Source organism: Microcaecilia unicolor, chromosome 7 (assembly GCF_901765095.1).
Source record: "Microcaecilia unicolor chromosome 7, aMicUni1.1, whole genome shotgun sequence".
Taxonomy (NCBI): Eukaryota; Metazoa; Chordata; class Amphibia; order Gymnophiona; family Siphonopidae; genus Microcaecilia; species Microcaecilia unicolor.
In genome coordinates this window covers 252,166,322-252,182,299 of record NC_044037.1, presented here as the reverse complement: position 1 = coordinate 252,182,299, position 15,978 = coordinate 252,166,322, and the positions used below count along the sequence as shown (strand labels likewise).

Genomic DNA, 15,978 nt, shown 5'->3' with positions numbered 1-15,978 from the left:
TGTCATAGCCAAAAATACAAAAGCCTAGTTTTATTCTGTTATTTGTTTGATCGATTGTTTTTAATGCATTCCCCCAACTCAGCTGTTTTTCTTTTCCCTTACTGATTTACCCACTCTTACCTAAGTTAATATATCTGTGAAGAACTGACAGACCTGGGTTTTTTTTTGTACATACTGAAAAATCAGGCTATTCCACAAAAAAGATACTGCCCACACCTTCCTAAGGTATATTTTCAGAGTGCTTCAAAAACCAATAATATACAGTGATACAGTGAAATTTGATCTGGCTGCCACGTTTCTTTTTTTTTTTTTTTTTACACCTTAGGGGCCCTTTTGCAAAATGGCGGTAAGTCCAATGCGGGCTTACTGCATGCTAATCTGTAACTACCGCTGGCCCAATGCTGGTGCCAATGGTAGCTCCAGCCCCAGCGGGGGTCATTTCCTGCGCTAAGGAAATTAGGCTATTATTTTTTGGTGCGGCACTAACCTGGCAGTAATCAGGCAGCTCTGCGCGCTACCCGGTTACCGCCGGGTTAGGGCGGGAGCCCTTACCATCACTTCAGTGGGTGATGGTAAGTGTTTCTCCTCCATGGCCATCCAGTAAGAGCAATCTTACCGTATGGACTTATTTTTTCTGGGCCTTTTACCCACTGTGGTAAAAAGGGCCTCAGTGTGCGGTAAAAACAGCTGCTGCCACTATCACAGGGCCCTTCCCCCCCCCCCCTGCACTTTCCCACTCATGGCAGGCTCAACGCAGCTTACATATTATATACAGGTACTTATTTATACCTGGGGCAATGGAGGGGTAAGTGACTTGCCCAGAGTCACAAGGAGCTGCCTGTGCCTGAAGTGGGAATCAAACTCAGTTCCCCAAAACCAAAGTCCACCACCCTAACCACTAGGCCACTCCTTCACAGCTTGGTAAAAGGGCCCCTAAATGCATTCAAGGAGCTGTCCACATCGTGGCACTGTGTCTTAAGCATCCTACAGGTTTAATAACAAATGTTTAAGGTTATGCTAGGGGAAGAACTGGAAGAGGGATATCCCACAGAGAGGAGACAGCAAGAGAGAAATCCAATAAGTCAGTGAGAGCCACAATAGAGAAAGGGACTGGTAGCTCAAGAAAGAGAAAGAGGAGGAAAAAAGGTAACACCAGATCTAGACAATTTGTCAGGATCATTGCTTGACTAGCATGGATGAAGAGGTGAACTAAGGGGTCCTTTTACTAAGGTGCGCTGTTTTGGGAATTAATTTTTAGCGCACCTACAAAAAATGCCTTTTTAAAAATTTTTGCTGAAAATGGACGTGCGGCAAAATGAAAATTGCCACACATCCATTTTGGGTCTGAGACCTTACCACCAGCCATTGACCTAGCGGTAAAGTCTCACACGGTAACTGGGCAGTAATGACCTACGTGCGCCAAATGCCACTTGGTGCGCATAACTGATGCACGCCAGAAAATAAAGAATGTTTTTCAGGCACACGTAGCGGTCGCATGCCAAAAATGAAATTCCTGCAAGGGCCACGCGGTAGTCATGTGGTAACTCCATTTTGGCACGTGTTAAGCGCACATAGATACTTACACGGCTTAGTAAAAGGGCCCCTAAGAGATACCTTTCAAGAAGTTGGTACTTCTATTGTTGCTCTCTAGGGGGGGGGGGTCTTTTACTAATCCGTGATAGCATTTTTGCTCACAGTAGAAATCAGCTGGCGGTAAACGCCAAGATGCCCATAGTAATACAAATGGCATCTCAGCATTTACCGCCAGCTGAATTCTACCGTGAGTTAAAAACACTACCGCAGCTTAGTAAAAGACCCCCTAGATGAGCAATTACTTGGGGAAAAGAGTCTGTCTCTTCCTGCAACCTGTATGCCACACATCTTCATTAAAATGTAGAAGAAAACAAGAATGGAGGAATAAAATATTTTTATATTACATCTGAAATCACATACTTAAAATTTAGTAAACAGTCTGGGTTTAGTGATGATTCTTGGAGGGGTTTTAAATCTTCAAAGATGATTGGCTATTTAAATCTTATACTTACATCACTGGCAATTTCCCTTGAGGCTTTGGCAGCTGTAATTGGGATGGAATCAGCCCTCAGATCATAGACCATCTTCACTTCATCCCAACCTTTCCTATACAGTTTCTTAAAATAAAAATTAAAAATGAGATAATCAATATAACAAGATTTAAAACATGAGAATACAAAGTACCTTCTATATTTTTACTAGGTAAGAAACTATATAATACTTACATTGCTAATATTAATTGCATTGGCTCTTGAGAGCATAATTTCTGGAGTGTCAGGCATCACGTGTATGTCAGTCTTTTCCTTTTCCCACATTTCTCTGTACCTCCACTGATTTAAAGAAAAGTCATAATGTAAAGTGAGGATACTGCATAGGCTATATTTTGATTTTATAACTCTGTGAAAACAACATTAAAAAAATAAAACATCTGGAACTGTAACAGTATCTTTCATGTACTATTATACTCCCATATGGTACTGAATATACCATTAATAATAAATGTTTAAAATAAATTTGCATACATCACTGATTTGTTCAGCATTGGTTTTAGCCAGGATAACAGATGGCAAGTCAACAACACTGGTGTATTTCAATTTCTGTGGAGGAAGACGATACAGATGCTCATTCAGGATGTCCTGGGCATGCTTCACTCTATTCACTTCTATGGAGTCATGGGGCATCCAGCCAATTCCACGGAGCCATTCCAGGTCAGACTTGTATATGGCCTGTGACAAACAGAAGAGAAAGAAAGGGAGATAAATTTGTCTTATATAAATTAACTACAGCCTAGCCTCCAAACCTAATTTATATAGTACTACTACTTCAAATCATTTCTATAGTGCCACCAGTCGCACGCAGTGCTTCACAAATTTAGGGTTAATATTCAGTTTACGACAATAAACCTTTTTTTTTTAATGATGACTGCCATCGCCAAAATTATGCCTGAATAGTCAATGCTGGTCCAAGTCTGGGTACCAGCATCAAATATCCAGATATATACAGATGGCCAGAATTAAACTGGATAACTGGCAATATTCAGCTCAGAGGGGTCCTCTTACAAAGCGCCAGTAAGCCCAATGTGAGTTTACTGCACGCTAACTCAGGGCTACCACTGGCCGAACATGACCACCAGCAGTAGTTCTCGCTTGGAGTATGCATCATGGCCAGTGTGCAGCACTAACTCGGCGGTAATCAGGCATCACTGCATACTGCTCAGTTACCCCTGGGTTACCAGAGGAGCCCTTACCACCACCTCAATGGGTGGCGTAAGTGCTCCCCGCAGCATGGCCACTCGGTAAGAGTTATCTTGCTACATGGCCATTTTTGTGGGGGAGGCTTTTTACTCGCTGCAGTAAAAAAGGCCCTGGTGCGCTGGATAAACAGCCCCGCCACTACTGCAGGGCCCTTTCTCCCACAGCTTAGTAAAAGGACCCCTTAATCAGTTAAGTTAAACAGGCTAAAGATAGTACTGCTATATATGCAGTCTTATTTGGTTGATTAACATAGAAGCTCATTTTCAAAGCAGACTTACAAAGTTACGTGAGTAACCTAGGTAAGTTTGTAAGTATATGTGCTTTGAAAATGAGCACCTTAACCTGTTAAGGGCTAAATATCGGCACTTATCTGATGAAGTGCCAACTCCACCATGACAATGTTCCAAACCGCCCACACAACTGCCAATTTTGACTTTATAACTTAGAAGAGATATTTAGCAGTATTATCAAAGTAAATGCTGCTGAATATTCCTTTAATGACTGTTCAGCATGAGTTAACCAGATGACAGCCTCTCTTAGGGCCCTGTTTACTAAATCACGTTATAGGTGCGTTAATGTTTTTCAACACGCGTTAACCATTGATCGAAATCTTACACTCGAAAGCCACATGAAGAATACAACTAAGAAGATGTTCCACTCCATGTGGAAACTCAAAAGAGTAAAACCCTTTTTCCCAAGATCCATTTTTCACAACCTAGTACAGTCAATGGTACTAAGCCACCTAGACTACTGCAACGCACTCTATGCCGGCTGCAGAGAACAGACTGTCAAGAAGCTCCAAACAGCTCAGAATACCGCAGCCAGACTCATATTTGGAAAAACAAAATATGAAAGTGCAAAACCCCTAAGGAAAAAACTACACTGGCTTCCACTTAAAGAGCATACCACATTCAAGATCTGCACGATTGTTCATAAAATTATTTACAGAGACACCCCGTCCTACATGCTAGGCCTTGTAAACCTCCCTCCCAGAAATGCTAAGAAATTTGCCCGTACATTTCTTAATCTACGCTTCCCCAGCTGCAAAGGAGTAAAATACAAACTAACACATGCGACCTGCTTTTCCTACACGAGCACGCAGATGTGGAATGCACTACCAACTTGCCTGAAAACAATTAACGAAATAACTAACTTACGCAAATCTCTGAAAACATATCTCTTCAACAAAGCCTACCTCGAGAATCTATAGCTTAATTATAACACTTCACCACTCCACCCTTCCCTGAAAAGCCTCTTTCTATAACTGTTTGATTAGTTCTTTTTTGTTATCCTTGATCTTCTGTAACACCAGTTGTATCTTTTACCCTAGAATGGCATCGCCATAACAGGGCTGTGTAAGCCACATTGAGCCTGCAAATAGGTGGGAAAATGTGGGATACAAGTGCAATAAATAAATAAATAAAAATGTACGCGCCTACAATATCCCTATAGGCACCTACATGGTTAGCGCACGCGCTAATTGTAAGCATGTTAAAAATGCTAGCACGCCTTAGTAAACAGGGCCCTTAATCAGTTAACTCAGTTTAAATATAGACTCAAAAAATTGGCAAAAAAAAAATTAATTCAGCAATTAAATATTACAGCACACGATTGATTTAATTTATAGAAAGTCACTTCCAGTTGCACAATATGCCTTGCTACCTTCAGTTTATAGAAGTAGATACAAATGTGAAATAAATATGAGAACTGGTCGCAGTCTGGTCGATATTCAAAACAATTAAAGTGGGCAGGAGAGGCTCCTGCCCGCTTAAATCGCTTCTCTGTAGCTAACTGTCGATATTCAGCAGGACTTAAGCAGATAGCGCCACTGGTTATTCACAGTTAGCACCTGCGCCAAAGCTGGCTAACTTGTGGGCATTCTGGGGGGCAGAATTGGCACTTACTGTATGTGGTTAAGTGCCAATATAAATCCCATGACTGCATAACATACTACTTAAATTGGGCCGTATAAATAGCAGTCCTATTTTTAAACTGGTTCAGTTTATGTAGTCAAGGGCTGAATATGGCAACCTAAAACTGGATATTCAATACCAGTGCCCAGCATTGAATATCTGGGAATACATCCAGTAGCAGATATAAATACACTGACCGCAGCTGGCTGAATATCGGTCAGAGTACTTTTATCTGGGGGTACTAATAATGGTTTCTTTTATCCACCAAATTTTCCCTCAGAGAACAAATAATACATGAAAATTCCTCTACAATTTCTACTTTGTGTAATGACTATTTGTTATAATGGGTCTGCAAATGAATCACCCGATTAACTAAAAAAGCAATTGGAAACCAACCAAGTCACTGACAGCAGGCATTTTTCAATACAACTACAATCCATGCAGGGTTGGTGAATGATAATTAGGTGCCCAACCAGCTCATTTTCGAAAGAGATCACTGGCGATCTCCTGACACAAATTGGAAGATGGCCGGCGATTTCCTGAAACAGGCCAAACCGGTATAATCGAAAGCTGATTTTGGCCGGCTTCAACTGCTTTCCGTTGTGGAGCCGGCGAAATTTCAAGGGGGCATGTCGGTAGGGTAGTGAAGGCTGGATGGGGCCATGCTCACAAGATGGCTGGCTTCGCCCGATAATGGAAAAAAAGAAAGCTGGCCTTGACGAGCATTTCGCCGATTTTACTTGGTCCCTTTTTTTCACGACCAAGCTTTAAAAAAGGGCCCCAACTGACCAGATGACCACCAGAGGGAATCGGGGATGACCTCCCCTTACTCCCCCAGTGGTCACTAACCCCTCCCACCCAAAAAAAAATTGAAGTGCTCGTCAGGGACATCCTAAATCAAAACTATTTTTGCTTGGCTTTTCCAGTAGTACCAGTGGGATTTGAACCGGCCACCTCTGGATTACAAGACCGGTGCTCTGAGAGAGAACCCTGTCTGTGATTGGCTGAGACCTGAAGGGGCATAATCAAAAGGGAGGGCCATCCAAGTAAGTGGAGCTGTGGCCAAGTGGTTAGAGCACCAGTCCTGTAAACCAGAGGTGGCTGTCCAAAAAAAGTACATGACAGAAAAAAAAAAAGCACTTGGATTTTTTTCCCACTTTTTTGAAGCCAGCCATCTGTAAACCCGGCGATCTCAACATTTGACCTAAATGTTGAGATTTAGCCGGCCCCAACCGTATTATCGAAAGAAAAGATGGCCGGCCATCTTTTTCGATAATACGGTTGGCACCGCCCCTTTGTGGAGCCGGCCCCGAAGATGGCCGGCATCGTTCAATTATGCTCCTCCTAATCAACTTTCAGCCCTGCATTCCACTCAATTAATTTCTAAGCACTAGCTTCATCACTGTAACCCCTACCGCATTTTGATAATTACACAATCTCCCCAATACCAATTCTCCTAAACACAACCCTATAAAAATACATGGTGAGGAGGTAGCTATTGAGGTACATGAATAATTATACTTTGAGATCAACCTCCCAAGCAGCATTATTCATACTGCCCAGTGGCATAAGGCTGCAAAAACATGACCTGATGCTTCCAGACTGCATCTTAAAGGGGCCAGCCAAATGATATGAAATCTCCTCTTCTTGCCAATGACCCCTTCCCCCATCACACACCCCACATCTTGATGGTTCCTCCTTTCCACATAATACCCTGCATAACCAACAGCTAAACCTGTCATTTTGTTTCTCTATAATATCACCAAACTAATAGATACGCACCAATACACTCCCTTCTGAAGTCTCTTTTCCCGTATCCTCACCACTCTTAAAACCCTACCCACAGATAAAATGTTAGACCTTTATGTTCCCTTGATACTGTTCTGTCCCCCTCTCAATTCACCACTGTTATATTCCGCTGTTCTATTCCTAAATGATATCCTGAATTTACTCTGTTTTACATAACTCTTCATAATGTAACCCATAATCGTACTGCAACCAATTGTACTTCCATCATTCACAATGTATTGTAAGCCACACTGAGCCCGCAAATAGGTGGGAAAATGTGGGATACAAATGCAAATAAATAAATAAATAAATAAAAATTTGTCCCTTCCTTTCTAAATACACTACCAAAACCTTTCTACACACTCTCATCACCTCCCACGTAGGCTACTGCAACTTGCTACTTACAGATCTCCCACTAAACCATCTCACACTCTCTCTCTCTCTCTCTCTCTTATACTCTGTTCAAAATTCTGCAGCACATCTTGTCTTCTGCCAGTGTCACTATATTCATATAACCCCTCTCCTGAAGTCACTTACGTGGCTCCTTCTCTGTTTCCATATACAGTTCAAACTCCTCATATTCATGTACAAGTGCATTCATTCTACTGCTCCTCAGTATCTCTCCCCTCTGATTTCTCCCTATATCCCTCCTCAGGTACACTGTTCATCCAGTAAATCAGTCTTATCTGTGTTCTTCTCCTCCACCACCAACACCAGAGACTTTTCCTTCCATCTTGCTGTGTATACACCTGGAATAGACTTCCTGAGTCGGTAAGTCAAGCTCAGTCTCTGATACTATTCAAATCCAGACTAAAAGCCCACCATTTTGAGGCTAATTTTAACTCTTAACTGCTTATTCACTTGTTCAGTACCCGTGTTATTTTACTCAATCCCATAGTAAATGAAATGCTTTAATCCCTTGTATTTCCTGTTTGTCTGTCTTGGATAAATTGAAAACGCTATCTCTTACATGTTTGTGTATAGTGTTTCATACATGTAAAATTGTTATAGAAATGATAAGTAGTAGTAATACTAGTAGACAGGTAGAAGAGGGCTGACATCAGCCATCCATTTTTTTTGTTACAGTGTGAGAGCATTTAATGCAATTCTGCCTTAATGTGTCTTTTTGTATATTTTAAGGTCAAGGAATGACGGTTTATAGAGGCAGTAGTACTGCACAATGATTCTGGTTCCAGTAAGATATAATTTTCTTGAACAGCTTTCCTGAAACCCTCCCTTCTATTGTGCCTCCTTCTCAGTGTCATTGTTTACATATTATGTTTAGATAAGACATGCATTTGCATACTTACATCACTCTGCAGGTCATAGGCTTTTCTAGCCTGAATGCAGTCGTTCTGATCTGGATGGCAAGTCCACTGGTGCAGGTACTGACGATAGTCAATATCGCTCACTAATGTCTGGCATTGCTTGGCTGAAAGCACTGACACCATATCCACTGGTAAGTGGATTTTGGCCTTTGTCTTCTCATAATCTTCTTTGTAAGCCAAGTTACTGTGCAGTTTGCCCGAATTTGCCAACCACGACAGCTTGTTATCATCCTCCACAGTAGGGCATCCAATATAGTGTCCTTTCTGCTTTTCATGAGTCAATTTGTATTTATACTGCGTGAAAAGATAGGAAAACCATAGCCATTAAAGTATTTATTTTTGGATAATAAATGACTGATGTTTAACAAGTCTGGAAATAATTTTTTGTATAACCAACCTTCTTCTGATACTTATACATTTAACATTATGTTTCTACTGTTTCACATAAAGAATTACAAAGTAGAATTCCTTTTTTAATATCAATTCTTCTCCTTCTTCTGTAGGGAGTTCATTCTTTGGAATGTTAAGGGTTATTTTTGAGGCAATTAGGTGCTTTCCCAGGTTCAGAAAAATAGGGGTTCATAAGTGTAATCATATTGTTAAAAAATGTGGCTTTCTAGGTGAATTCCATTCTATGATTCAAAACACAATTTTCCAATACCAACTTCCAATCCCTCTTCTCCTAGCTCCAGCATCAGCAACAGCATTATCCTCCCTTCTTCCAGACCCCCAAAGAATATCAGCCCCCATATATATTCAAGGAGTTGTCCACTTCATAGCGCTGAAGGACAGTGAAATGCATCTTAAGCAACCTACAGGTTTAATAGCACATGGCCTAAGCTTATGCTAGGGAGAGAACTGAGAATAGGGCATCGAACAGAGAGAGAGAAAGAGGGAAAGCCAGAAAGCCAGTGACAGCAGCAACACAGAAAGGGACTAGCAGGTCAAGACAGACAAAAAGAGGAGGAAAAAGGGCAGCAACAGATCTAAATAGTCAGTCTGGTCTAGTGCTTGACCAGGATGAATGAAGAGGTGAACTAAGAGAAGGAATCAAATATGTTTTAGAAGTTGGTGCTTCCATTACTTCTCACCAAGGAACCCTTTTTCTAAAGCGTGGTAGGCCTATCACACTCTTACTGCATACCCATGGGTGGAGAGTAGGCATGCCTGTGCTAATCAGGTAGCACAGGCACTTTACTGCTCAGTACCCGATTACCATGGGAGTAGCGCAGGCTCCCTTTTATTGCAAGTTAGTAAAAGGGCCCTTAAATGGGCTCCTTTATGCATTCAAGTGACAGAAGAGAGGGTCAAAGTACACAAACAGGAATGAAGAAAAAAAAGCACTAAGAGCCATCAGCTATTAATAAAAGACTTTTGCTTGCCCCATACTTGACAGTCTTTGGTGCTTTTTCTGTCATTCCTTTCTGCACTAACATTTAGGCCTGCTCCCAAGGACGCTATTACTGCAAAATTTATACTACCGTATTTCCTCGATTCTGAGACGCAACCTCATTTTGCAAAAGTGAAAAATATGGTAAAATAAATACTGTAAACAAGCATATGCAGAAAAAGCACATACACATTTATTTTCAATCACTGGGGGCTATGTGGAGAGAATAAGGAATTAGGCCATGTGATTTCAAATTTTGGACCACGATTCGAAGACGCCAACAAATGTAAGCCGCACCTACTTTCCACAGACATTAAAACCGGCAAAAAAGTGTGTCTTAGAACTGAGGAAATATGTTAGTATTTTATATATAGTAGGCTGCAAATAGGCACTCTTTTGCCCTTCTGAAATAGTTGTCTACATGAGAGTTATTGCTGAAGCTACTAACGTGTTATGTTACCACAGGTCCCATTTTATACAATGGGAATTAGTTGCTAATAATACATTTTAAGGGTGTTACTATGTGCTAATGTGGCAGTGCATGTCAGTAACTCCCTTTGAGGCCTTTTTACTAAAGCACATACCATAGCTGAGGGTCGAGCTCATATGTACTGTAATAAGTACCAAATTAGCATGGGCTAATCTGGTTGCTAATATGTTTTTGAATTTTCTAGGAATGGGAATGTCAGGAAGCAGAGAGTGGACATCCCTGTGCTAATCAGTTAGCGTAGCTACATTACTGTCTGCTAACTGGTTAGCTCAGGATTACCGCATGGGCCCTTACCAATACAAAATAGGTTTTGGTAAGTGCTCACATGGTAATTTTTATTAATAGCCGCATGCTAATGGCAACATTAGAACATAAGCATTAATATAAAAATGTAAAATTGGCCATTTTACTGCTGCAGTACAAATGGCCTTAATGCAAGGGAAAACCCTGTGCAAGGCCATGCTAAGGCCACTTACTCCTGCAGTCCCATCTGTAATCACTTGCTTAAAATTTGATAAACACTCTACATTTAGTGGCCATTCTTGGAGGGATTTTAAATCTTCAAAGATGATTGGCTATTTAAATCTTATACTTACATCACTGGCAATTTCCCTTGAGGCTTTGGCAGCCGTAATTGGGATGGAATCAGCCCTCAGATCACAGACCATCTTCACTTCATCCCAACCTTTCCTATACAGTTTCTTAAAATAAAAAAATAAAATAAATAATCAATATAAAAAAATTTAAAATATTGGAATATCAAGTACCTTAAACATTTTTACTAGGTAAGAAACTATATAATACTTACATTGCTAATATTAATTGCATTGGCTCTTGAAAGCATAATTTCTGGAGTGTCAGGCATCACGTGTATGTCGGTCTTCTCCTTGTCCCACATTTCTCTGTACCTCCACTGTTTTTAAAGAATAGTCATAATGTAAAGTGGGGATACTGCATAGGCTATATTTTGATTTCATAACTCTGTGATAACATCATAAAAAAAAAATAAAACATCTGGAACAGTAACAGTATCTTTCATGTACTCTTATACTATACATATTGTATAAATATCATTAATAATAAATGTTTAAAATAAATGTACATACATCACTGATTTGTTCAGCATTGGTTTTCGCCAGGGTAATAGATGGCAAGTCAACAATGCTGGTGTATTTCAATTTCTGTGGAGGTTGGCGATACAGATGCTCATTCAGGATCTCCTGGGCATGCTTCACTCTATTCACTTCTATGGAGTCATTGGGTATCCAGCCAATTCCACGGAGCCATTCCAGGTCAGACTTGTATATGGCCTGTGACAAACAGAAGATATAAATGAGAGATAAATCAAGTTTGCATTCAATTAAAACCAACCTACCCTCCAAAACTATTTTACATGGTAAATTTGCAAAGTTCAATTACCAAAAATAAAAAAAATGAATTCAGCAACTAAATATTGTAGTGTATGCACGATTAAATTTATAGACAGTTTTTTTCAGTCTCACAGCATGCCCTGTAACATTTGGTTTTTTAAAGTCTTTTATATGTGAAACAAAAAAAACAAAAAGGCACACAACTGCTTACAAAACAGTAGATAAAAAAACAAAGCAGTGGAATCAAATGCATTTATTGGAACAATACCCGACGTGGCCACGTTTCGCCCTCAGGCTGCGTCAGGGGTACAAACTATCAAAAGTGTATATAAATATATCATATACACTAGTAGTTCCAAAAATCTAGTTCCACCTATCTGCTACTTCCAACTAAACTGATATGCAAGCTTATAATCTTCTCCAGCAGCACCAACCATTGCTTACGTTCTCATGTTATTCTCTGGATTTAGCTCATGGTTGTTCAGTAGTGGATCATTTTATCCAAATTATTTTGGTTCTATATGAAAGTATGTTATTTAATAGGAACCCTTAAAGTTATGCCTAATATTAATACATAATGTATGAGTTTAACCTTCCTATTGTATATAAATATGCTGAACTTTGGCAGGAACACTGAATCTCCAGGTTCCTTTGGTCCTACAGATGACAGAAATATTTGGCTCAATCTAATCTGAGAAGGTGAGGGCAAAGAAATTGTAAGATTTGCAACGTCATTATCAGGGCAGTTTTTAAAGGCATTTTTGTGCACAGAATAGGGTTTATGTACAGAAATGGGGCTTTGGTAAATTGCACATTAACGTAAGCATATAAACATGCAAATACACATAACTATTGGGGTGGCATTCCTGCTAGCAGGTTTGAGGTGGATTTACGGAAATATCTTTGCATTTCCACATGAAAGTTTCCATAGAAAAAATATCTACAAAACTAGCAGGCACAAATTTGTGCTCATATTTTCCTAAGTCAACTCTCAAATGAAAAATGTTCCTACTGAAAACCAATGTAAATTCAGCAAATAAAGAGTTTCCACAGTTTTGACACATATATGCTTTATTTGGAAGTTGCCTGCTAATTTTCTAACTTTTTTCGTCCTTCACATTTGACAGGCCAGTTTAAGCCAAAGTAAGAATCACTGTCATTTCTGGAATCAAAAATGTCATGATCTCAGACAAATACAAGTGATTTATAGGAAAGATCTGTGGAATGGAATTAAAATAATTTGGCATTTTCTATTGATCCTCTATTTTCAGGTGTATTTTGCTCCAGGGATAGTGCCTGTTATTGAGGGTAAGTCAGTCTCTGTCTTGTTTATCTGCCCATCCATACACATTGAATTTCACTTTCACAAGCACATACTGAAGTGTGTGCAATGTAAAAGGTGTCCAGTGCTGGTGGGAAATACTATTGCAATTCTACTCAGACCTGAAAATCTCCACATGAAGCATTAGGATTAGCCTGTGCTTCTTCCCCATGGGTCACCTGGATCTGCACAGGGCAGAAACCACACAGTTCCATGCCCTGCGTTATCTTTATCTGCCCCTTCCCCACACCTCCTGCCACGATACACCCCACAGTTGCCATTGGCTCTGACAGCTGCCCACTCCAAAACAGGCCTTGCAAGGTTCCTGCTCCTTGTCTATGAAGCCTGTCAGCAAGAGACCCACAGCATCTCTTCCCTCTCTCTTGCCACCACTGGTGCCTCCTGTTTTTGCAGTTATTACTCCAAGGTCCCATGTCACCCCCCTGTTGTGTTCCCCTCTCTATACAGTCTCTCCACACTATCACCCTCCCCCACCCTGCAGCAGCAATAATAGTCAGTGTGCATACAACAGGGGGGAAAGGGAAGAGGAGAAGGATGATGGCAGCAACAGGGACCAATATTTATCTCCAGGGATGAGTACCCAGGAGATGGTCTGAGGGTATCAGGGCTGAAAGAACTTGGGAACAGGAGAAAGAGAAGGAGAGAGAAGCAAAGGGAGAGAGAAAGGGGGCAGGGCAGGGGTGACACACACACCATACCAACTCAAACACACTGCACTCAGTCACTCTCCATGCAGTCATAAACTCATTTGCACACCACCAAATCCACTCACTCAGTAATGAACACACCCTCATTCACTCACTCATGCACTTATGCAGCTCAACTATACATTTGTGAACACACCCCAAATTATATGTCATTGTGATATAACATTGTTCTAATGGAGTATTGCACAACTAAATTATTATTTAGGCCAAGAGACGAAATGAGCCGAGGCTCACTGAGTTCAACTATACACTGCCTTTTTGTTACACACTGCAAAGACGTTTAATACAATTGTTCCTGAACCCTAAGTTAAAAATCATCTTGGAAAGGAAAGCTACAGGATGAAACTTCATTTTTGAAAAATCCCTTTCAGTTGTGCATCTCCTACATAAAAGGGAGAATTCTATAATTGACGCAAAAAATGCAGTTTATAGAAGAACACTTAAACCCAGGGATCGTGCCTACATTTAGGCACGGCCATTTACAGTACCAAAATGTGGTGCAAATGTATATAAGAATGGAGTCCCCTTATTCTATAATTACATGCATTTAACAGTCATATCCCCAATCTGACCCGATCCGCCCATGGCCCTCCCATTTCTGTGTCCCCTTTTCTGACTCGAGCATAAAATTCTGCGCCTTGATTTATGCACATACATGTTAACTGAATCTAATTAGTGCCATTAATTGCTTGTTAAAAAGACAATTGGCACTAATTAACTCGTTATTCAATTAAAATGTGCGCACAAATTGGGCTTGCGTACACCTTTTTTAGTAGTTTTTTTTATAGAATTAGGGGAAAAGGGGTGATTCTGTAACAGTGTGCCTTTGTAGAATACCATCATAATCAGAAATAAGCACTTATGTCAGCCAAAGAGCTAGTGTAATTGTTTGCATCTACATGTTGGAGATACGCATGTAACTTCTACTGTAGTATTCTATATGTTACACATCTAAGTGCGAGTCCCATTCTTGCTTCACACAGACTCTTACGTGTATGCCCATCTATTAAATATGCACTATGTTAGATATGCACATAACTGTTAGTGTCCACTTCCTAGATTTACCCCCAATGTGTGCAGATATGATATAGATATGCATACTTACATCACTCTGCAGGTCATAGGCTTTTCTAGCCTGGATGCAGTCGTTCTGATCTGGATGGCAGGTCCACTGGTGCAGGTACTGACGGTAGTCAATATCGCTCACTAATGTCTGGCATTGCTTGGCTGAAAGCACTGACACCATATCCACTGGTAAGTGGATTTTAGCCTTTGTTTTCTCATAATCTTCTTTGTACTTCAGATTACTGGGAAGTGTGCCAGAGTGTATCAACCACCTTAGTTTTGGATCATCTTCAACAGTGCGGCTTCCAATGTAGTGACCCTTCTGTTTTTCATATGTTTCCAAGTATTTGTACTGATAAGCAAAGACAACAAATGTCAGTAGAAAGAAAATATATAGATATAGATATAATGCATGCATATATGCATTTTACATTATAAGCTTTCTTAAATCCTTTTCATCGTATAAAATGACAAGCATTTAAGAAAGTTTGGAAAGCCATAGTTACAAATGTTTTTGTGCGTTATATTGTATCATTCATAGCTCCAAAATTCATAAACTAGTGCTACACACATTTTTTAGAAAAATTTAAAACAGGAAGCTTTATTGAACGATCCACAAACATACAGCTTCAAACAGAAAATTGGAGGTTATAAGCTTAACTGTAGGCATTAATATCCAACAATTTGTCCATTAAAGAAGCAAAGAAAGAGAGGAAGGAAAATATATCTTATGCATATTGTGGCTATTCTAGACTGGCTAGATGTGTCTGGAGGTCTGGTTTGAGAACCACTGCATGGGAAGAGTGAGAGGGTCAAGGTGGAGCAGAACACAGAAGATGAAACCGTATAAAGATAGGAATTCTTTAGATTAGGAAAAGACATAAAAGTAAGAAAAGAGAAGACATTGTGGTTTTCAAAAAAGGTGGCTGTAAACAGAAAAGAGTAAAAGGTTGGCATTCAGAAGATACAAAGGATCTCAGAAGCAGAAGGAAAGGGAAAAATAACTGGAATAGCATTCTTTCTTTTGCCACGGCTTTTTTGAATAATCCTGAAATCATTGGATATGATCATTCATCAAATCTTTTTCCTTTTTAATGTTTATTCATACTTCACCTAAATTGTGTTCCTTTTGATTTCCACTGTCCAAATAGATGGCTGCAGAGTTTTTGCTTTAATTCACAGTTGACAAACTATTGACCGCTTTTCAGACTTTTTTTTAATAACATCTGATTTTTATTAATCCATCTGGAAATATGTTGGTTGTCATCTAAAAAACCCCCAAACAAATAAACAAAAGT

The 15,978-nt window shown here is 40.0% G+C and overlaps 1 protein-coding gene across 1 annotated transcript in view; it reads right to left on the bottom strand.

The window, feature by feature from the left end:
- The window catches only part of NEB (nebulin), a 424,680-nt gene that overhangs the window by 168,875 nt on the left and 239,827 nt on the right, over nucleotides 1-15,978 (bottom strand). The window contains 8 exon segments of the mRNA XM_030209286.1: nucleotides 2,046-2,150; nucleotides 2,259-2,363; nucleotides 2,556-2,759; nucleotides 8,299-8,610; nucleotides 10,793-10,897; nucleotides 11,005-11,109; nucleotides 11,303-11,506; nucleotides 14,721-15,032. Coding sequence (XP_030065146.1) covers nucleotides 2,046-2,150; nucleotides 2,259-2,363; nucleotides 2,556-2,759; nucleotides 8,299-8,610; nucleotides 10,793-10,897; nucleotides 11,005-11,109; nucleotides 11,303-11,506; nucleotides 14,721-15,032 — 1,452 coding nt within the window.